At 36.2% G+C, this 24333-nt stretch overlaps 1 protein-coding gene across 1 annotated transcript; it reads right to left on the bottom strand.

Moving 5' to 3' along the window:
* Positions 1 to 760: 760 nt before the first annotated feature.
* Positions 761 to 22852, bottom strand: ADAMDEC1 (ADAM like decysin 1). The gene is made up of 14 exons (XM_052645230.1): positions 22738 to 22852; positions 22383 to 22501; positions 21498 to 21574; positions 19992 to 20070; positions 17483 to 17559; positions 16065 to 16251; positions 15777 to 15839; positions 15013 to 15084; positions 13839 to 14008; positions 13394 to 13475; positions 12289 to 12419; positions 11327 to 11501; positions 5900 to 5983; positions 761 to 938 (listed from the first exon to the last, which is right to left on the bottom strand). Exons 1-13 carry the CDS (start codon positions 22784 to 22786, stop codon positions 5903 to 5905), a joined length of 1362 nt encoding a protein of 453 aa, XP_052501190.1. The 5' UTR covers positions 22787 to 22852; the 3' UTR covers positions 761 to 938; positions 5900 to 5902.
* Between the last annotated feature and the right edge of the window lie 1481 nt (positions 22853 to 24333).

The raw sequence follows: 24333 nt of genomic DNA, 5'->3' as shown, positions 1-24333 counted from the left end.
AAATTGTTTTTTTTAAAAAAAGAAAATAGTTCAGAGAAACTTCAAAAAGTTTGTGTGACTGGCCTCAAGTCATTTCATTCTGGGCGTTAAAAGAGAATGTGGCCTTTCTCCTCCCCATTACGATGCCTGGCTCTCTGTGGCAGTGCTGTCAAATGACCAAAGGGAAAATTGTCTAATTATGTAAGGCTTTATCATCTAACACAGACCTACAGCAAAACTGGAAAATATTCATTTTTGAAAATGACCACACAAACAAATTCTTCAAAAAGTTGTGCTTTTATTCACTGTAGTTCATTAAGCCAATAGATGAATGAAGCAATTCTTGGTGGCTAAATGACAGTGTAAGCAATACAAATTAGCATTAAATGTGATGGTGAAAGGATTATACATGATAAGATAAAAAATACTTCATTAGCCTTGACATGATATAGAAAAATATGACACTTCTAAGAGCAAGGAAAGCAGAATACTGAGGAGTAAGAAATGACACATGAGCTTTGCTTTCCTATCTTCCACCAGATTACACTCATCAAATGATTTTATTCTTTCATGGACTAAACTAAAATAAAAGAGGGATTAAAACACAAGTCACTTGCCATTATACAATTCTGAAATGAGCTTGCATAATTCAGTAGAGCATTTTGCAGTGTTTAGTCAAAGACTAATTTCTTCTGTTCTTCAAAGAAAAGAGCTAAACAACAGCTTCAAGATCCTTAAAAAATGCATTTAAAGATCAGACTTATAGGCAGCTTCCCTAAATACATCTATTGACCTGCTGACTGGAGAGGTAAAAATTACAGGAAGTATAAGGACAAGTGAAAAGCAAAATACAGTTACGGACAATGGTAAGACTATGTAAGATTCCTGGCATGTTTGGATTTCTTGATTCTTGTCCTGGCAAGTAGCATCTCAATGAAGCAGATGTTTTGATTCATCCTCTGATCAAAAAAAAATTTGGAAGCCATGGTCTTTATAAATTATAAAATATTATACAATAATAGCAAATATTTATAGAATTTAAATAATTCTAACAACCCTACTGAAAGACAATACCATTAGCTTCATTTTACAGGTGAGAAAATGAAGTAAATAATTTGACTTTAAGTGCTACAAGTATTTTGTACCTAACCTGAGAAAATAATCAAAGTATACCAAGTCCAGGTTCAGTTTTCTTTCCATAATACTAAATTGCCAATATTGGCCAGTAATGGTGCAAGTCCAGCTATCATTCCAAGCCCCTAAAAGAGTTGAATGATTATAGTTTGTGATGATATACTTCTGATCTCTGTCACAAAAGAAGAAGATGGGACTAATTTCTAGCATTTTCTGTAGAGTGGATCACACTAGGGGTTCAACTGAGTGAAATGATACTTGGTAAGAGAATGAATGATGTGTATGCTCAGTAGCTAGTTGTGTCTGACTCTTTGCGACCCCATGGACTATAGCCTGCCAGGCTCCTCTGTCCATGGAATTTTCCAGGAATGAATTCAGAAGCCCTGAATGAGTGCTACTCCTTATCGTATGACTTTGCTGGTCCTTTCCTTGAAGAGATGTTTGTCAGTGATCTTTCAGTTGATTGGATGGGGGTAATTGAATAATTAAGTCTTGTTTGACTCTTGAAACCCCATGGACTGTAGCCTGCCAAGCTCCTCTGTTCTTGGAATTCTCCAGGAAAGAAGTGGGTTGCCATTTCCTCCTCCAGGGGATCTTCCAGACTCAGGGATCGAACTCATATCTCTTGTGTCTCTTGAATTGGCAGGCAAATTCTTTACCACTGACAGAGAAGCCACTTTGAGTTAATTATTCCCTTTATAATCTCTCTACAAGTTCAGTTCCAGAAAAGAAAGTCAACAAAATTAGAAATGAAAATGGAGAAGTCACCACAGACAACACAGAAATACAAAGGATCATGAGAGACTACTATCAGCAACTATATGCCAATAAAATGGACAACTTGGAAGAAATGGACAAATTCTTAGAAAAGTATAACTTTTCAAAACTGAACCAGGAAGAAATAGAAAATCTTAACAGACTCATCACAAACACATAAATTAAAACAGTAATCAGCAATCTTCCAACAAACAAAAGCCCAGGACCAGATGGCTTCACAGCTGAATTCTACTAAAAATTTAGAGAAGAGCTAACACCTATCCTATTCAAACTCTTCCAGAAAATTGCAAAGGAAGGTAAACTTCCAAACTCATTCTATGAGGCCACCATCACCCTAATACCAAAACCAGACAAAGATACAACCCCCCCCCCCCAAAAAAAAAAAGAAAGAAAGAAAGAAAAAAAACTACAGGCCAGTATCACTGATGAATATAGATGCAAAATCCTTAACAAAATTCTAGCAAACAGAATTCAACAACATATTAAAAAGACCATACATCATGACCAAGTGGGCTTTATCCCAGGGATGCAAGAATTATTCAATATTTGCAAATCAATCAATGTAATATACCACATTAACAAATTGAAAGATAAAAACCATTTGAGTATCTCAATAGATGCAGAGAAAGCCTTTGACAAAATTCAATACCCATTTATGTTAACAAAAAACCACCCAGAAAGCAGGAATAGAAGGAACATGCCTCAACATAATAAAAGCTATATATGACAACCCACAGCAAACATTACCCTCAATGGTGAAAAATTGAAAGCAGTTCCCCCAAAGTCAGGAACAAGACAAGAGTGCCCGCTCTCACCACTACTATTCAACACAGTTTTGGAAGTTTTGGCTACAGCAATCAGAGTAGAAAAAGAAATAAAAGGAATCCAGATTGGAAAAGAAGAAGTAAAACTCTACTGTTTGCAGATGACATGATCCTCTACATAGAAAACCCTAAAGACTTCACCAGAAAATTACTAGAGCTAATCAATGAATATAGTAAAGTTTCAGGATATAAAATTAACACAGAGAAATTCCTTGCATTCCTATACACTAACAATGAGAAAATAGAAAGAGAAATTAAGGAAACAACTCCATTCACCATTGCAATGAAAAGAATAAAATACTTAGGAATATATCTACCTAAAAAACAAAAGACCTATACATAGAAAACTATAAAATATTGATGAAAGAAATCAAAGATGACACAGATAGATGGAGAAATATACCATGTTCATGGATCAGAAGAATCAATATAGTGAAGATGAGTATACTGTCCAAAGCTATCTATAGATTCAATGCAATCCCTATCAAGCTACCAACGGTATTTTTCACAGTGCTAGAACAAATAATTTCACAATTTGTATGGAAATACAAAAAACCTCAAATAGCCAAAACAGTCTTGAGAAAGAAGAATAGGCCTGGAGAAATTAACCTGCCTGACTTCAGGCTACACTACAAAGCTACAGTCATCAGGACAGCATGGTACGGGCACAAAGACAGAAATATAGATCAATGGAACAAAATAGAAAGCCCAGAGATAAATCCATGCACCCATGGACACCTTATCTTTGACAAAGGAGGCAAGAATATACAATGGAGAAAAGACAATCTCTTTAACAAGTGGTACTGGGAAAACTGGTCAACCACTTGTAAAAGAATGAAACTAGAACACTTTCTAACACCATACACAAAAATAAACTCAAAATGGATTAAAGATCTAAATGTAAGACCAGAAACTATAAAAATCCTAGAGTGAAACATAGGCAAAACACTCTCTGATGTAAATCACAGCAGGATCCTATGTGGCCCACCTCCCAGCATAATGGAAATAAAAGCAAAAATAAACAAATGGGATCTAATTAAAATTAAAAGCTTTTGCACAATGAAGGAAACTATAAGCAAGGTGAAAAGACAGCCTTCAGAATGGAAAAAAATAATAGCAAATAAAGCAATTGACAGAGAATTAATCTCAAAAATATACAAGCAGCTCCTGCAGCTCAATTCCAGAAAAATAAACGACCCAATCAAAAAATGGGCCAAAGAACTAAACAGATATTTCTCTAAAGAAGACATATGGATGGCAGACAAAAACATGAAAAGATGCTCAACATCACTCATTATCAGAGAAATGCAAATCAAAACCACAATGAGGTACCATCTCATGCCAGTCAGAATGGCTGCTATCAAAAAGTCTACAAACAATAAACTCTGGAGAGGGTGCATAGAAAAGGGAACCCTCTTACACTGTTGGTGGGAATGCAAACTAGCACAGCCACTATGGAGAACAGTGTGGAGATTCCTTAAAAAACTGGAAATAGAACTGCCATATGACCCAGCAATCCCACTGCTGGGCATACACACCGAGGAAACCAGAATTGAAAGAGACATGTGTACCCCAATGTTCATCACAGTGCTGTTTACAATAGCCAGGACATGGAAGCAACCTAGATGTCCATCAGCAGATGAATGGATAAGAAAGCTGTGGTACATATACACAATGGAATATTACTCAGCTAATAAAAAGAATGCATTTAAATCTGTTCTAATGAGGTGGATGAAACTGGAGCCTATTATACAGAGCAAAGTAAGTCAAAAAGAAAAACACCAATACAATACACTAATGCATATATATGGAATTTAAAAAGATGGTAATGATGACCCTATATGCAAGACAGTGAAAGAGACACAGATATAAAGAACAGACTTTTGGACTCTGTGGGAGAAGGCGAGGATGGGATGATTTTAGAGACTAGCATTGAAACATGTATATTATCATATGTGAAATAGATTGCCAGTTCAGGTTTAATGCATGAGACAGAGTGCTCAGGGCTGGTGCACTGGGATGACCCTGATGGATGGGACTGGGGAGGGAAGTAGGAGGGAGGTTCAGGATGGGGAACACATGTACACCCATGGCTGATTCATGTGAATGTATGGCAAAAACCTCAACAATATTGTTAAGTAATTAGCCTCCAATTAAAATAAATAAATTTTTAAAAATTCCAGAAAAGATTCAGGAAATTCAGGAAAGGGTGGTAGTTGGTAAGAATAACTCCATTCATATATAAATAATTTGTCCCAAGTCTTTCCTCCTATTCATGATTTTTGGTTGTTGCTGCCATTTTCAGATTTAGAGACTAGTTTTTACTGAAAGGAATATATCAAAAACAATTAGATTTCCTAGCCCAACTTATGTAGGAGTGTGTAAAATACAAAAATAATCTGTGAATTATGCATTATTGAAGCATTTTTTTTATTTCAAAAAAATCTTTTGGCCATGCCACGCAGCTTATAGTTCCCAGACCAGAGATCGAACCCAGGCCTATGGCAGTGAAAGTACTGTGTCTTAACTACTAGACCACCAGGGAATTCCCTAGGCATTTTAAAAGGAATAAAATTGTCAAATCTTGTAGTGTGTGGTTAAATTTTATCTTCTGACTACCTTGCAATTTCAATGGTCAGCACTTAAACAAGAAAAGAATTTGCTCATCAATTGAGATCTTTGCTTCCCTCATGGTTCAGCTGGTAAAGAATCCACCTGCAATGCAAGAGACCTGGGTTCAATCCCTGGTTTGGGAAGATCCCCTGGATCTACCCACTCCAGTATTCTGGCTTGGAGAATTCCAGGGACTGTATGGTCCAAGGGGTTGCAAAGAGTTGGACACGACTGAGCAACTTTCACTTTCACTTTTCTGTTTGTTATATTACTTTATATTAAACTCATTATTACCTTTCAGAATTTCATACAATTTTAGCACAGGTTTCAGAAGTTCTAGTTTCATGATGACAAAATAGCCACTTTTCTCATTAGTGTATTAGTATATACACAACTCTGAGCTATTTATGTTCATAATAGGGGCTTTTTTTAATTTCTGAAATTAAGTCATTTAAAAACGTAAAATGAAATAAATTGAGTTTTAGCTTTGTTGAACTCAATGTCATATCTTTCTTGAATAACATAAAAATGTGAAAGTTTAAGAACAAAGAAAGAAAAAAAAAAGGTCTTACATGTTATTGCTCAGTCTCTTTTCCACAATTAACTTCACTTTTTAACATACAGGTCATGGCTTCACAGCAAGGATTGGTACATTCCTTTAAAACACACACACACAATGCAAAAGTGGGTTCAAGCATTTTTTCCCTATAGATTAGGTGCACAGAATTCTGGTATAAGATGACAATGAAATTTCACTTTTTAAACTAAATTACTCTGCTATACCAATTCGAGTTGAAATGACCAAGGAAATTTAATGATAGAAAAAAAATGCTGAGTAATGAAAACTATCTCTTAAAAGGAGAAACATAGAATAATCCAAGAATTATCCCAAATAAATTCACCTAGATGATATTATATGTAAGTTAATTTGAAATTCAAGGGAGAATATTTCTATTCTCTTCAAACAGCTTGACAATAGAGAAAAAAATTATTTTTAATTCTCAATTCTTTTTATCAAGCCTGCATAATCCTGATAATGAGATCTGGTAATGAATATATACACCATACCATTCTCACTTGTGTGTATAAATGCAAAAACTTGAGTAAAATATTAGCCAAATACTAGCCTATTGATATAATAATTCTCCATTACAAACTCTGCAGAGCCTTTTGTCACCAAAAATGCAAGGGTGTCTCAACAGTACAGAATAAAGTAACATTATCCATTATATTAAAAGACTGAGGGAAGAAAACAACTAATACTAATGTGATAGATGGCAAAAATTAGTACAAATTAGGCAACCATTATTTAATTATTAGTAAACTATGAACAGTGTTTTGATCATCATGATAAAGAAAATCTATCTGGTGAATAGTAAAAACACATCCAACAAAGTATAAAACAAGAATTATTTTTATGCTATATTATTATGTAAATTCTGATAAATGCTATGAGACAAAAATATATGAATATAATCAGATATATAATAATTATCTATAAACAATAATAATGTTTTCACTGTTTATATATGATATAATTCTTGAGCTAGAAAAGAAAGAGGATCAACTCTAAAAACATTGAGTTAGTTACTAAGATAGCTGTTTAAGATAATAATAAAATAATGTCAAGAACAGTAATAAATGAGAACCTAAATAAAAAGAAAACATATGTATTAACAGCAAAAAGAAAAAAAATTAAAATATTTCAAAATAAACTTTCAAAAAGTTCAAGAACTGCATCAAGAATTTTTTATTTAACTTCTCTGAAAAACTCCAAAGGCAACTTATCTTTTAAGACAATACTTAATACTGTGAAAACACCAGTGGCCTTTAGAGTGAACTGTGAATTTTACAAATATCAACCAGAATCTCAACTGTATTTGCAGGCAAACTGACAAAAAATAAAACTAAAACCAAGATATTTATGGAAGAATGAACACTAAAAAATTACTATGCAAACACTGCAAAAAAAATGTCAGTGAAGAAATTTTCCATTACTGATATTAAAGTGTGTTACATAGTTAGAATCATTAAAATAGCATGATGGTTGTTTGATAATATCTAGACAGAAAGAATGATTATCTTTATTAAAAATAATAAGATAGCATGTAAGATCCTGGAAAATGGATTTTGCATTAAAGAATTCTATATAAAGTATATATACTACTTTTTAGATAAAAAACAGCTATTTAAAAATTCAGTTGTTCTTAAGTTTGGACTGTTTAGCTCTCTTATTCAGCTACAGAAGAAGAAAATCAACAAGATATGGAAAGAATATGGGAACTGGATAATATAGTTAAAGAAAATAAGATATCAAACACCATATAATAGTAGTTTCTCCCCTCCTGTTCTCTTCCCACTCTCCCTGTGTATGTGTGTGTGTGTGTGTGTGTGTATGCTGAACACAGAGCATTTTACCTGTTGAAATTAGAAATACCAAAGATTGTGAACAATTTCAGTTATCCTCCACTCTAGAAACCATATGGGAATATAAGTAAGAATGAGATAAACATAAATCTAAATTATTATAAAGCATCAGATCACTTGTAAAATTTCATCTCATTATAATTAACAGAATATTTACATTATTCTTTGTGATTAAGTTGCACCGTGTAAACTTTTAATATAATTTAATAACTTAAAATTTCTTTTTGTTTTGTTTTTCTTTTTTGATGTACAGGGTTAGTTGCTTCTTGGGATCTTCTCAGATCATGGATGGAACCCATGTCTTCTGCACGGGCAGGCAAATTCTTTACCACTCAGCCACCAGGGGAGCCCTCAATGACTTAAAATTTCTGAATAAATAAACAGCATAGAATGATTATATATCTTCCCCATTGTCACAAAGCCTCTTAAAGTAATGGGTAAATCTTGGGTTGCAACAGGTTTCACCAACTACTAGCTTTGTATTCTTGGATCTAGTTACTTAGCTTTTCTGAGTTTCACTTCTTTTCTAAATTGGGAAAATAACAAACCTGTTTTGCAGGTTTGTTGTGAGTAATAAAGGAGACTGTGATTATGAAAGCATTCGGCAGATTGACATGTAAAAAGTCTCTTCAAATCGTAATTCATTTTTTTAGTCTTAAATAGAATGCTTTCTTTCAGAAACCTAGTCTGATACTGCTAATGAACATTCTATCAGAGATATGCTTTAGGGTACACTGATTTCTCCAAGGGGTTAGATTTTTATGAAGATTAGCCAGAAGTATAGTAATTATCTTAGATGTTCTATGTTAATCCATCTTCTACAGACTTGTGTGATTTTTCTTTTTCCTCTTTACGTTTTAATTTCTCTTTCTCACACACTGCTTGATGCTGCTGCTGCTAAGTCGGGTCAGTCGTGTCCGACTCTGTGCGATCCCACAGACGGCAGCCCAACAGGCTCCCCTGTCCCTGGGATTCTCCAGGCAAGAACACTGGAGTGGGTTGCCATTTCCTTCTCCAACGCATGAAAGTGAAAAGTTAAAGTGAAGTCGCGCAGTCGTGTCCGACTCTTAGCGACCCTATGGACCGCAGCCTACCGGTCTCCTCCGTCCATGGGATTCTCCAGGCAAGATTACTGGAGTGGGTTGCCATTGCCTTCTCCAACTGCTTGATGAAAGAAGGCCAATTCTCTCTCAATGGAGAGAATTTACTTCTGGATTTTCAATTGTTGCATCTGTGTGTACATACTTTGTCTTTCAGTTGTGTCTTACTCTTGGTGGCCCCATGGACTGTATCCCTCCAGGCTCCTCTCTGTTCATGGGATTTTCCAGGCAAGAATACTGGAGTGGGGTGCCATTTCCTCCTTCAGGGGCTCTTCCAGACCCAGGGATATAACCCACATCTCCTGCATTGGCAGGCAGATTCTTTACCACTGAGCCACATGGGAAACCCCTTTTTAATTGTTATTGTTCAACAAAACAATCAGCTGGGAGTTTATGTTATTTAGAAATTTGACTAATACATTTAAGAAAGTTCATAAGTGACATGTATAGTTAAGGATTTACTTTTTAAAAGAATGTACACTTGCTTTATAATGTGTTAGTTTCTACTGTACAGCAAAGTAGAGTATAGCAGAAACTATATGCTTATGTATATCCCCTCTTTATTGGATTTCCTTCCCCTTTAGGACACCACAGAGCACTACAGAGTTCCCTGTGCTAGACAATAGGTTCTCATTAGTTATCGATTTTCTGGAGAAGGATATAGCAACCCACTCCAGTATTCTTGCCTGGAGAATCCTGTGGATGGAGGAGCCTGGTGGGCTGCTGTCCATAGGGTCGCACAAAGTCAGACATGACTGAAGCAACTTAGCATGCATTGGAGAAGGAAATGGCAACCCACTCCAGTATTCTTGCCTGGAGAATCCCAGGGACAGGGGAACCTGGTGGACTGCCATCTATGGGGTCACACAGAGTCGAACATGACTGAAGCAATTTAGCAGTAGCAGCAGCAGCAGCAGTAGTTATCTATTTTATACATAATATCAATAGTGTTTATATATCAGTTCCAATGTCCCAGTTCATCCCACACCCCTGGCCCCTAGAATCCATACATCCATTCTCTATGTCTGTATCTCTATTTCTGCTTTGCAAATAAGTTCATCTGTATCACTTTTCTAGATTCCACATGTAAGTGATACCATATGACATTTGTTTTTCTCTTTCTGAGTTACTTCACTCTGTATGACAGTCTCTAGGTTCATCCACATATCTGCAAATTGCACAATTTTGTTCCTTTTTTGTGGCTGAGTAATATTCCATTATATATATATGTACCACATTTTCTTTATTCCTCCACCAATGGACATTTAGGTTGCTTCCACATCCTGGCTATTGTAAATAGGGCTACAATGAACATTATGATGCTTGTATCTTTTTGAATTATGGTTTTCTTCAGATACATGCTCAGGAGTGGGATTGCTGGGGCATATGGTAGCTCTGGGGGCTTCTCAAGTGGTGCTAGTGGTAAAGAACCTGCCTGCCAATGCAGGAGACTAAAAGACAAGGGTTCAATCCCTGGGTTGGGAAAATACCCTGAAGAATGTCATGGCAACCCACTCCGGTACTTTTGCTTGGAGAATTTCATGGGCAGAGGAGCCTGGTGGACTATGGTCTATAGGGTCACAAAGGATCAGACACCACTGAAGCGACTTAGCATACACACACAGTAGTGATATGTTTAGATTTTTAAGGAACCTCCATACTGTTCTCGATAGTGACTGTACCAATTTACATTCTCACCAGCAGTGTAGGAGGGTTCCCTCTTTTTCCACATCCTCTCCAGCATTTATTGTTTGTAGATTGTTTAATGATGACCATTCTGAGCAGTGTGAAGTGATACCTCATTATAGTTTTGACTTGCATTTCTCTAATATTTAGTGATGTTGAGCATCTTTTCATGTATTTTTTGGCCATCTGTATATCTTCTTTGGAGAAATGTCTATTAAGGTCTACCTATTTAAAGATTTTTTTTTTCTTTTTTTACACTGAGCTGCATGAACTGTTTGTATCACAATGGATCTTAGTCCCTTGTTACTTGTTTCTTTTGCAAATTTTTTTTCCATTCTGAGAGTTGTCTTTTCACCTTAATGATTTACCTCTTTTCATTGATATTCTTATACAATCATATAATAAGCATATCCTGGCTTTTGAAATGCTTTTCAAAAGATGGCTAAAGTCAGTACTGAAAACAAATACAAGCCTACTTTTTACTAAGATGCCAAGTTTGTCTTTAGAAAGAATTTCCAAAAGATCATTTTAAAAGGAAAAAAAAGATAACATTATGAATACCACAGGGAGCTCAGCCCAGTGCTCTGTAATGACCTTGATGTGTGGGATGTGGTTGCGACTGGAGAGAGGTGCAAGAGGGAAATGATATATGTATACATATAGCTGATTCACGCTGTGCAGCAGAAACCGACACAATATTGTAAAGCAATTATACTCTAATTAAAACTAAAAAGAAAGTCACAATAACTCTCTAGTAAATTTTTTAGACCGCAGATATTTGCATACCTCAGAAGAGCCACAATCACAGTCTTCACCTACTTCCAAAAGTTGGTTCCCACACACTGGTTTTGTCCTATTTTTAGGAACCAATGCTTGCAGTAGGCATCTTGGCTTTTGAGATAACATGTATTTTTTAAAATGTGAGCGACTAAGTGTACTGAAATCCTTTGGGAATTTTGAACTGTAACCAGAAGAAAAATGAGAAAGACCATGTTATATACAGTGATAAGTTAACATAAGAATCTGACTTGTCTTACTAGCTCAACAAAAACTCCAAATTTAGTATAAATGAACCATGTTATATGTGGAGTGTGATAGAGCATGAATACTACTCTCATTGGAAAATTCTTTTTCTAGATACCCAGTTGTAGGAGTTGGAAGAATTTCAGATTCAATTCTGCCCTAGATGGCAGCAGTGATGAGCTTCACCATTTGTTATCATTCACTCATCTCACTATTGAAGGCTGAGACGTAAGTGATAATAACAAGGAATAGTGAAAGGAAGTGACTGTAGACTTAGAGGTTCAATGAAGATATTTAACTTCCTATTTATGAGCACTTCAACAGTAAGATATGTTTATTGATTTTTCTATCACAAGTCCTTACAAAGTGCTTAGAATTAAAAGGCAACATTAATAACATAAAAATGAATTAATTGATGACAGGGATTTATAAGGATGTTCTCATCTTAATTATATAAATATTTTTAGAAAAGACTGTTTTAAGCTAAAATTATTTTAAGTTAGATTAACATGATCACTATACTTATAAACTCTACCTTGGTATATTTGGAAATCTTAAATAATGAGTTCTGCTAGCTGGTAAATCCTGTGCATCAAGAAGCTAGAGCATGAATTAGTTGGAAACATAGCCATTACATTAAAAAATGTTCATCCAATTATACAGCCTGCATCTGAATTCTTCAAGATTTAAGAATTTTGTTTTCCTCTAGAGTGACAAGGTCTCACCTTAGATATTTATTCATCACACAACTCCCAGAGGGACACTTGGTGTTATATGGAACATCAGGCATACCGAGGACATGACCTAATTCATGTGACATCACTGCTACAAGAGAGACACTGTTCTTTCTCTTAGCCTGGTGAAAAAAATATATATATTATTTGTGATTTTATTCAATTATTTGTTCATTATCACTGATGTTTGGTATTACAAAGAATAATAGTTTGACATGGAAATTATTGAATCATTGAGCTTCTTCCCCTGTCATTGGTAATTGTAAATTGTAGACATTTGAGACAATTGACAGGACATTGTAAACATTAAAAATGTTTACACTTCAAACATCAAAAATGACATTGTAAACATTTGAAATGATTTGCCATTGGAAATCTAACCGCTGAGCCAGTGCTCAATCAATATGGATTATTAATAAACCATGGTTTAATCATGATAATTCCATTATTCATTGTTGTTGTTTAGTTGCTAAATGGAGTCTGACTCTTTTGTGACTCCATGAACTGTAGCCCTCCAAGCTCCTCTGTCTACTCATTTCCCAGACAAGAATACTGGAGTGGGTTACCATTTCCTTCTCCAAGGGATCACCCCAACCCAGGGATAGGTCTCACACTGGCAAGGAGATTCTTTACCAACAAGCCACCAGGGAAGCTCATTCTTCACAGAAAGTACTAAAAGATATCACACTATGTCCTCAATTCCAAACAATGTTGCTATGATGCCTATGACACTGGCAGTGTTTGGCCGTGTGACACTGACATGAACTTTGTCCAACTTCCCTGGCCATAGATACTAGTGATGATTAATTTGAAGTTACCTCAAATCCCAGAGGGCACCTGGATTTTATTTTTGTTCTGATCTTCCTCTTCTAATTCCCTAACACCAACTAAAGAGTGAAACCTCTGGGAGGGTCAATGTAAAGAGATATTCTGTTTCATAATCCAAGGAATCCTCAGTATAGTGATCTACTAATACAGGTTCATTTCTACTTTTATTTACTGACTCAGAAAATATACATTGTGCTAACTCTAAATAAGACATTGTGCTTGTCTTCATGGAGGTTGTAGAGCCTCAGGGATCTATATGTTTACAAACCTCAATAACAGCGACGGATGATGGGGAGCACAAGGAATTCGAGGCTGCCAGTCCTGAAATTCGAGTTTTGAAGCCAACTCCACTGCGTGAAAGTTACAGGTACATTGTCACAATATGAGTCTTTTGAACCATCAGCTTCTGTCAACTCTGTCTGAGACTTTCCTAGTTCCCCTACCCTTTTCATGTTCATGAGGTCCCAGAAAAGCCACTGCTATTCTATAGCAATTAGAATGACCACATATGGTTATCCCACATCCAAGAGTTGATTTTAGTGATCTGACATGCGTCTGCAACAATCCCACAGGTGAGTTGCTAATAATAGAACTTTAGGCTCTCTGATCACTGAACAGGGAGGCAGAATTGAATAGGAATCTCTGCTAAGAAACCTTTGGGATAACTATCTTCTCTGTCAAAATAGACCTGGCCTTGGCCAGTGTGTGCTTACCTGAGTAGCTGAGCGTGGTCATGGGTCTTCATTTTCCCCAGGTTAGAACGATGCCATTTCAGAAAGTTGTTAAAGGTGACACCTGTGCTGGGTACCACCTTTATCTTGTCACTGTTAGACCATATTTCCATACCTACCAAGGACACTTGAACATCTATGGTATTGTAAATCTGAGGGAAGAACATTTTTCATTATGAACATGTTTGATATTTCTTTTTTAAAAAATTATTGAAGTACAGCTGATTTACAATGTTATGGTAATATCTGCTGTATAGCAAAGTGACTGAGTTTTGTTTGTTTGTTCTCAGTTATACATATATGTGTGTGTCAGGCAAGCGTATGTGCCTCAGTTCTATCTCATCGCAACAAAGATTTGGAGTGACAGACATTAAAGCCCTTGGCGCGTCATAGCTCTTGGGTCTTGGACAGACTGTGTTATAGCTCTCAGGTCTCGAACAGACCATGTTATAGCTCTTAGACAAATCAGTGTTACAGCTCCATGTTACAGCTCTATTTTATCTAGAAAATAGTAGGCAAATCCATCCTCAAGGCATGAAGTCATGTTGACCCAAAGACGGAAGAGAAGAGCAGCGCTCGGGAGAGAGAGAGAAAGAGAGAGACCCCTGGCCCTTTGGCTCCTCCTTTTACATGTTCCCACCCTCCCTGCCCCGGGCCTGCCCTATTTAAATTGGGCTAGCCAGGAGTGTTGTTCTACCTGAGGTCCTCACTCTCGTCCTCGGACCTTCCTTTGTTCTATTTTCATGGGCTTTTCCCTTCCTTGTCTTTTAGCCAAAGCCATTCTAGGCTCCTGTTTTCTGTTCTAACTACCTAACATATATATGTTCTTTTTCATCCTTTTCCATTATGGTTTATCCTAGAATATTGTATGTAGTTCCCTGTGCTATACAGTAGGAAAGATTTATTTAGTTTTTTAAAGATATTTCACTGATTGCAAGTGATGGATAAATGTATCTCATTTTGAAAACAGAAAACCTAGAAGTTGCCTTTGCTACAGTATACAGTGATTTTACTTTGATGTTAATCCTTGTCTACCAAATTTCCCCAAACTGCTGACCTTAATCCATTGTAATTCTACCAATTCTTATTTGCTTAAAATATGGAAAAGCCCTAAACTCCTACATGGAAACATATGTTTATAGAACAAATATCTTACCACATTGAGTAGGTTTATCACATCAAACACAAAGCTTCTTATCACAGTTATATTCTCATTATACATCTTATACTGTAAAATACAAAATGCAAAGAGTAATTAAAATCACAAATTAAAGTGAGAAAGCTGATGGGGATTTTTTAGTTTAAGAAAACATACACATTTCAATGTAAATAAGTGTCTGTTCATTCCATATCTACCTTAATGAGACTTATCTAAGAATCTGTTTCAACAAATTCTATTTCAAATGTAAGAAGTTTTTGGCAAAAGAAAACTTAAGCATTCATATAAAATATAAATTCAAATTAAGCTGAATAAATCATATTAATTTTAATGTTTTCAAGCCAATTGGATATTTTTAAAATTTGATTATGAAACATAAATTCTCATATTTTAATATATGAATGTAATTAATAAATTATAGATGATTTTATATCTATTTTATATTTACATGTTCTAGTGAGAATTTTAAAAAGATATTAATAACCAACTCTTTTATGTTTCCAGTTATTGTGGTTATTTCACTGTTGCTCTCTGCCATTAAGTTTATTTCCCATATCTGAGTACCTTGGCAGCATCACAGATGAATTTTAAAAGAGCGGGAATGAATGAAAACTATTTCTGACATGGCAGGTAGAACAGATAAGACAATCACATGGACAGGCTTCGTATTTTTCATGAGACTAGTTTATTGCTTGCATCTGCTTGATAAGAAAACTGAAAAGTTGACTTAACTACCCAAGAAGCACTCATTTCATACTCACAAAGGCGTTATCGAGCACCAAAAGCAGATCAATGTATTTCTCAGCCTGAAGAAATTCTTCTATCTTTATGAAGAATGAAAGAACATTGTTAATAATGTCTTCAACCTAAGAGATTAAAAAGCTTACAAAAAGATTTATTTATTTATTTTCCTTCAGAGGAAAAGTAAATTGAGGAATATGTAAATAAGGGTTGGACTTTACTCACACAAGCCATTTCTTGGTATACCAGTATTTCATACATCATTACTGGGTCAGTCGAAATGAATGATGGTGGGAAACTGCACTCACCTCTGGAATTTTGAGTGACCTTGAGGTTCGAATAAGGTCCTGTGTCCTGCCAGCATTTCTTACACCACAGGTGTGATTAGCTGGGTTGAGCTCCTCCTGATTGTATGTGAGTACAGCATGTTCTTCTCGGTCTGTGCTTTTCAGAGGCTTTATCATATATCTTTGATCATGATGTGTAAAATAGCCCCTGTGAGACACAGAGGCTCATATTTCAAGATTCTCTGCCAGAGTCACGCCCACTGACCAGAGTGAAGGTATTCCTCTCCCTCAATACCAAGCTCACACGTAGTTTTCATTCATATGTCTTACAGCTAACTTTTGCTAATCTAAGTTATAATCAGTGTTTGTCAATACAAAAATAGATCCTATTTTAATTACCCAGGGCATCCTGAACAAGAAGTACTACGATGAAGCTATCCCCCCAAATTTGAAATTTATACCAGGAGCTCAGTAAATATTTGTCCATAGTTTATTTTCACATTTAGCAAATATTTCTTGGCAGATCCCAGGAGTACAAGGGAGAATGTAGTAAAGGAGTAGATATGTTTCAAAGGATACCTTGCAAAGGAGTAGATATCTTATAGATACCAAGAACCCCAAAGAGAAAGATTGATGAGCAGATCAGCCAGAGGAACAAGTTGGAACTAGTAGTAACTTAAAGATTTTCTCTTCTTAGAAGGAAAATTAGTTCAGAAATATATAGTGAAACTGTATGATGAAATATTAGAAAGCCAACACAGCTATTAAAAACAATTATATCTACAAAAGCATTGTATGATATGGGAAAAAGCTTTTGATGTCATGTGGTATGTCCCATGTTGGACAAAGAATCATGTGTTTTGTTTTACATTTCAGTCATATAAATGATATTTTTGTTTATCTGTATAAAAGACTGAACCATGACCAAACATTAATAATAGTGACACAGAGGTAAAAATTTTTAGTGGCTATTTTCTTATTTGTGCTTTTGCACCCTTTACAAATTTTCCCTAACTGGCAAGAATCACTTTGTAAACAGAAATACCACACAGATACACAAACACACTCATACCCACAAACTTCTAAAAATTATGTTTGATGTGACAACTGCAGGGTAGCATCTTTAAGAAGATAAAACAGATGGTTTCAGGGAATGAAGGGTGGATGGATAATAAATATGAAAGTGAATCCAGATGTCATCATGCTCCTGAAATTAGTACTTGTTTAAAAATTATTAACTCTAACTTTTACTAGAACTTCAGATAATGAGATAATTGCAAGGATGCTACATTATTCTTCACTTTAACCACATAGATTCAGCATTTTATCAATGGAGACAATTTTAACAAAATAGTAAGAAGACATGGTGTCCAGGAAGACTCAATATTATGTAACAATATAGTGCTTGATGTTTAATATTTTTACAAGTTGTAACTCACCTCAATCCATCACAAGTACTAATGCTGGCAACAGAGTCCTTTTCATTTAGGATGTGTCCTTTATAGTAGCAGTGTTCCTAAGGTTGGAAAAAAAATTTTTAACTACAAAAATAAATGTATCACAGTTGTGCTGAAAACTCTTATCTTGAATATGTAAGAATGTTCTTCAAATAGTGGCTGTAACCAGACTAGCTCCCAGAAACAAAAACATGGAGAATCTCAGCAGTTTTATGGACCTCTCCATCTATGACCTTGGAAACTCTCCATATTTGGTGGTTGAGCAGTCTTTGTGACACTAATTCACACTAAAGAAAAGTTCAGGAAATTTGAACGTAAATGGACTAAGTAGGCACTGCACTTGAGAAGTAACCAGTTGCTTTATGTGGTCTACAGCACTCCCCAAGAACTCTCAGGTTCGAGTGCCAACTTTGGAGAACTTAGTACCCTGTGCAAGCTCCACTATGCATTACATATCAATAAAACGAGGTATTCATTTTTCTAAATTCTAGAGTCCTCAAGAGACCATACCACCATGTCTGAGACCCTCTGGTTTATGGGTCCAACTCATTTTTTTAAAAACTGGTGTGTCAGTGGTAGCCCTTTACTAACCTCAAAAGCCCAGAGAATTTTTCTACAGCTAGAAATTCAGACTGGCTTCCTGGGTGACTCAGTGGTAAAGTCTGCCTGCCAAGCAGGAAACACAGATTGGATCCCTGGGTTGGGAAGATCCCCTGGAGAAGGAAATGGTATCCCACTCCAGAATTCTTGCTTGGGAAATCCCGTGGACAGAGGAGCTTGGTGGGCTAGAGTCCATGGGGTCACAAAGAGCTGGACACGACTGAGTGACTAAGCCACCACACAGAGATTCAGACATTTTGGCACTTCATATAAGCAAAGTAGGGGATCACTTGTGTAGAACAGTCCAAGAAAGCTAATGAATAAACTCTTGTTCAAAACAAATTGACTTTCCTCAGGGTCTGACATTCCATCTGTGTCTTTCTTGCCTTTACAAGAAACCTTGTCATTATAACATTTTCATTATAACAAGGTCATTAACATTTTCTTGTAGACAAGTTGGAAAAGGTATCATATTAAGATGTCACTGGCCCTTCACACTAAATAAAGTCACTCAGTCATGTCCAACTCTTTGCAACCCCATGGACTGTAGCCTGCCAGGCTCCTCTGTCCATGGGATTTTCCAGGCAAGAGTACTGGAGTGGGTTACCGTTTCCTTCTTCAGGCCATCTTCCCGACCCAGGGATCGAACCTGGGTCTCCAGCATTGCAGACAGGTGTTTTACCATCTGAGCCACCAGGGAAGCCACACTTAAGTATGAATTAATTTGTCAGATACTTTCCCCAAAGGTCAGTGTTAGCAAAACTCCAGATGCCCTTGAAATAAGAGAGTAAGAATGGAACAAAGGGTCGTTCTGTGGCCAAAGTCTTGTTTGTTTTTTTACAGAGACATAGATGTTTGGGACCGGAGAAGGAAATGGCACCCCACTCCAGTACTCTTGCCTGGAAAATCCCATGGATGGAGGAGCCTGGTAGGCTGCAGTCCATGGGGTCGCTAAGAGTTGGACCAGACTGAAGTGACTTAGCAGCAGCAGCAGCAGATATTTGGGACACCACAGAGGGTGGCTCTGAGAAAAGCCCTAGCTTGATAGTACTCATGACTGAGCCTTTTTTTAAAATTAAATTTATTTATTTTTAATTGAAAGATAATTGCTTTACAGTATTGTATTGGTTTCTGCCAAACATCAACATGAATCAACCATAGGTATACATATGACTGAGCCTTTTTATGTTCTCTTCGTGTTCCTTACTTGACCTTGATCCTCTATGTCTGACACCTACACCTTGGCATCATTTCTATGATGGTGTTTTAACTGGATAAAAATTTTATTAGCTAAATAATATACCATCGTAAATCTCAGGATAAATGCATTTATCACTACAAAACAGTAAATAATGGCATAACATTTTGAGTACCTAGGAGAGAATATTTCTAACCTGGTGATAAAATGGTTTAAGGGAAAATAGATTTTTCGTTGCTTCTTAAAGTGCAACACTTGAGGGACTTCCCTGGTGGTCTGGTGGTGAAGAATCTGCCTTGCAATGCAGAGGTTGTGGGTTCACTCCTTGGTCAGGGAACTAAGATCCCACATGCCGAGGAGCAACTAAGCCCGTGCACCACAACTAGAGAGTCCATGCACCACAATGAAATATTGACCATGATGCAATGAAGATCCCGTGAGCCACAATTAAGATCCAACACACTCAAATACGTGAATATTTTAAAAAGTTTAATGCAACACTTGAGAGCCTCCTACTACTCCTATCTTTTTAAAAAGATATAATTCTTTTTTTCACCTGTTGTCTCCTTGGTCATAGATGAGCCCCTCGCTTTCAAGTCCTTTGATTTTTTTTTAAGTTGACCTTGGACTTATGAATCTCATGATGTAAGCAGCTGATCCAAGTTAAGAGTCCCAGAAAGCATTCAGACCTACCATGTTCTGAGGTCTTGTGGTGATTTCTTCTCCACCAGGTGAGTAATATGTTTCAGTGTAGTCTGGTCCCAGGAGATGCCTGTAGAGAGCAGAAAGGTGAACAATACTCTCATGGTGATAATTAAGGCTAATATCCCTGATGCGATCTTCAGCACTACAGGAATGATAATGTTTACATTGAGAAAGAGCTGACTTTCTGCTGCACTGATCTTTTTCCAATATCATGAGTCTGCTCGTAGAGCAAATCAAACATTCAGTTATACCTCTTTGGAGGACAGAAATGTCTTCCAATACTTTACTAACACAGAAATCAGAGAGTGATTTTTCTAACTTCAAATGTATTATTGGGATTCTTTGCACCAAGAACGCAGCCTCTAAGCAATCTCGGAAGGGTGTTGGGTCACAAGTACACATAAAGGACCACTGCATTCAGGGAGAAGTTTACTGACTATTATAGAACTTGGTGTAACCCTATCCCCTGAGTATCTCAAGGCTGTGTGCCCTGAATTAGCCTTAGATATAAAAGCAGAGACATTGCTTTGCTGACAAAGGTCCATCTAGTCAAAGCTATGGTTTTTCCAGTAGTCATGTATGGATGTAAGAGCTGGACCATAAAGAAAACTGAGTGCCAAAGAATTGATGATTTTGTACTGTGGTGTTGGACTTCTCTGCTAGAGAGTCCCTTGGATTGCAAGGAGATCAAACCAGTCAATCCTAAAGGAAATCAGTTCTGAATATTCATTGGAAGGACTGATGCTGAAGCTGAAACTCCAATACTTTGTCCACCTGATGCAAAGAACTGACTCATTTGAAAAGACCCTGATGCTGGAAAAGATTGAAGGCGGGAGGAGAAGGGGATGACAGATGAGATGGTTGGATGGCTTCACCAACTCGATGGACATGAGTTTGAGCAAGCTCTGGGAGTTGGTGACGGACAGGGAAGCCTGGTGTGCTGCAGTCCATGGAGTCGCAAAGAGTTGGACATGACTGAGCGACTGAACAAAACTGAGCTGAAGTGATGTATCAAATGGATAACTAATGAGAACTCACTGTATAGCACAGGGAACTCTACTCAATGTTCTGTGGCGACCTAAATGGGAAGGAAATTCAAGAAAGGGGATATACATATACGTATAGCTGATTAACTTTTCTGTACAGTAGAAACTAACATAATATTTCAAAGAAAATATACTCCAATTAAATAAAAGTACTGGAAAGTCACATCAAAGGTTTGAGTTTTTCTGGCTAGAATATATTTGCAGCAAATTCCAAAATTACCAAGGAAGAAAGTCGTTTGTGCAGCTGCCTTTGTTTTATACTTTGCATATAATTTGCTAGAGAAACATCAAGCTTCTTTGATAATATTAGCACAAACTATTAGCATCCAATGATCAATATGCTTCATGTCTTCTTTGTGAAATTACACTATATAGAGTTTCAAGATTTATTTTCCTACAATTTTTTTAGAATAATCCAGCGATTAGACGTGCAGAAAATACAACTTACTCAGCTTTTTGTAGGGAAAGAATGACTTCTTCTCCATTTAACATGATCTGATATTGAAGTTCAGGTTCATATCTTTCCTAAAAATATTTAATAACAATGATAATTTACATTTCTGAATCTATCTAAAATAATTATAATGATATAGGTAGCTGTACTGAATAATAATTTAAAATGCATGTAAGATAAAAGCAGTTCTCATGCTTCTAAAAGTTCTCATGCTTCTAAAATATGTAAAAGAAAACACAAATTTTACACCAAGATAGATTTCCAAAAAGTACAATAACATGGTAATAATACAGATCAAATTCACTCTAATATGTAAGATAGGGACTTATCATTTGCTCTAACGTATGGTATACAGTTCTGTACCCTAATGGATCCTAATAGGGTAATAATAAGGTATATATTTTTACTGCTTTAAAGCTAAACCAAATACACTAAAAAAGCTCAAACAAAAAACATACTAAAAATTAAAGTAAAAATTATAAAATGAGGAAAATATTTGCAAAAAGGTAATAGCCAAAGAGTATCTTCAACACAGTAAAAAAAAAAAAAAAAAAAAACTTGCAAATTAATGAGATAAATTTATCTCCCAGAAATGGCTGCCATTCCTGTCTTCCTTTATTTTGTTCTCCCCACAAACTTGGAGAAATGTCCAAGTTGCTTTATTCTTTCTGATCCAGGGAGTCAGTTAACTTCCTTCCTGCTGCCTCAGTGCAAAAAACCATTTGAAGAAAACCTATGCCCTTTCCAGGGCAAAGGGGAGCTTTTGTATAAATGGATTTCAAAATTAAACTATTAGATGTTGACTGTGACATCACTTCTACTAGCAAAAAGATCATTTACTGTCTCATTAGATGACACCATAGTCAATCCATTGCTTACCTCTTTGCTATGCTTCTCTGTTTGGTTATTCTGTATCTCTCTTTTGTGTAAAATGTGTAGTTTCTTAGGATGAACTACTTCATACAGGTCTGATTCAAGTGTTTGTCTTATGGCTATTGCTAGAGAAAGAGACAGAATATTGATATAAAATATGTAAATATTTTTGTTGACTGGTTTATTGAAATCGCATGGAAGACAATTCCCATTGAGAAGAGGAATGCTGAGAAGAATAATTTCCTTCTTCTGCTTAAGCTTTGATAATAAAAAAAGTTTTCTTTAGCTTTCTCTCCCTCTCCTGGAAAGACATGACAATGATGAAATAATTCTTTGGAATTGTCAGTATATTAGTGCTTACCTTGAGTCTGAATGATGAGCCCAAGGATGGAGAGCAGGACTAAAGACATGCTGGCTACTGCAGGTAGCTGAGAAGTCCTGCCCAGCACAGAGTTGTGATCTCCCCAGTTGTCCAGTTTTATCTCCCCTACTTCACTGTCCAGCTTTATCTTCCCCCTACTTCTCTTTACAAATTGAAAAAAAAAGTTTTAAAAACCTCAAACCTTCTTTGGAAGTTTGGGGAATATTTCCTAATGGCTTTGAAAAGTTGCCAAGACATTGCACTGTCAAGATCATGAGAATGTTCCTCATTTCTGAGAGGTATTTATGTCTGTGGTTACATCTTGTTAAGGACTCACATTTGGGCAACTGCTTGGCCCTGGTGCTCCAATAGCATGGGAAAGTACCTACTAAGACTGAGATATCTGTATATATAAGACAATCTATCAGTCTCAGTCTGTACATGTTTTGAAAAAGTGTGTGTTGATTTTCTGGACCAGCAAAAGATATAAATGCTTATAGAGAAAACTCAAATTGAGGGAAAAGTAGTTGGTCACCCAATGGCCCAACATTATGTTTATATTTCTTTGATTTCAGATGACTTTTTTTTGGATAAAATACTAGAAACAGTATTATTTAGTAAAAAAGGTAAAACAATTTGAGATTCTTGGTATCCATTGACCTGGTATTTCTCAGAGTTAACTCTAAATTATATTCCTATTAGTGGAGTTTGCCCAATTTAAAAATCTATGCCCTTTAACTACTGAGTTTTTTTGTTTTACTGATACATTTGGAAGTTTGCAAGCATCAGATTGTAAGTTTTATAGTAATCTCTCCATGTCTATGCTTCTCTTTGTTTTTCTACATTCTTTTGAGTCATTTAAGTTTTCTCTATAATTTTCTATATCTTTTGCTGGTCTAGAAGATCAACATTCTACACGTATCCTAGTATGCATGCATGCATGCTAAGTCTCTCCAGTCATGACTGTGTGATCCCATGACTGTGTGATCCCATGACTGTGTGATCCCATGGACAGCAGCCCACCATGCTCCTCTGCCCATGGGACTCTCCAGGCAAGAATACTGGAGTGAGTTTCCATTTCCTTCTCTGATTTAATTGCTAAGTCACGTCTAACTCTTTGGAACCCCATGGACCTTAGCCCACCAGGCCCCTCTGTCCATGGGATTTGCCAGGCAAGAATACCGGAGTGGGTTGCCATTTCCTTCTCCCATATCCTATAGTAGTTACCGATAAAATTTAGCAAAATGAAATCCTAATAACATCTAACTACCATCAAATAATACAAGATCCTGAAATGGTGTAACTCTTATCAGCATCCCACCCCTAGCCACCTTACATGTTGTTGTCAGGTGTTTTAATTCTACCATGATTTTCATCCCCTGGTCATTATAGTTAGTTTTGTGTTTTATACAGATGCTATTTGAAATTACTCATAAGCATACCATCTTCTTTTCTCCAAGGTTCTTTTTTGTAAAACATATTTTCTAACAAATCATCTCTTAGAGTAAACAGTACTGTGTTTTAAAATTCTTTCCCAGGAGACTATATTTATTTCACTATATTCTTTAATGGTAGTTAGGTGGGAATACAGTTTTA

The sequence above is a fragment of the Budorcas taxicolor genome, chromosome 8, assembly GCF_023091745.1.
Source record: "Budorcas taxicolor isolate Tak-1 chromosome 8, Takin1.1, whole genome shotgun sequence".
Taxonomy (NCBI): Eukaryota; Metazoa; Chordata; class Mammalia; order Artiodactyla; family Bovidae; genus Budorcas; species Budorcas taxicolor.
Note: the sequence above shows the minus strand (reverse complement) of the source record. Positions and strands in the feature narration are given on the sequence as shown.

What these genes read in the sequence shown, in the direction of transcription:
- ADAMDEC1 (XM_052645230.1), bottom strand. Translation starts at nt 22,786, where the DNA reads ATGTCTTTAGTCCTGCTCTCCATCCTTGGGCTCATCATTCAGACTCAA. An exon ending in CAGAGAAGCATAGCAAAGAG is followed by an intron (nt 21,575 to 22,382) that starts GTAAGCAATGGA and finishes AAATATTTTTAG; the next exon opens with GAAAGATATGAACCTGAACT. An exon ending in CTTTCCCTACAAAAAGCTGA is followed by an intron (nt 20,071 to 21,497) that starts GTAAGTTGTATT and finishes TGCTCTCTACAG; the next exon opens with GCATCTCCTGGGACCAGACT.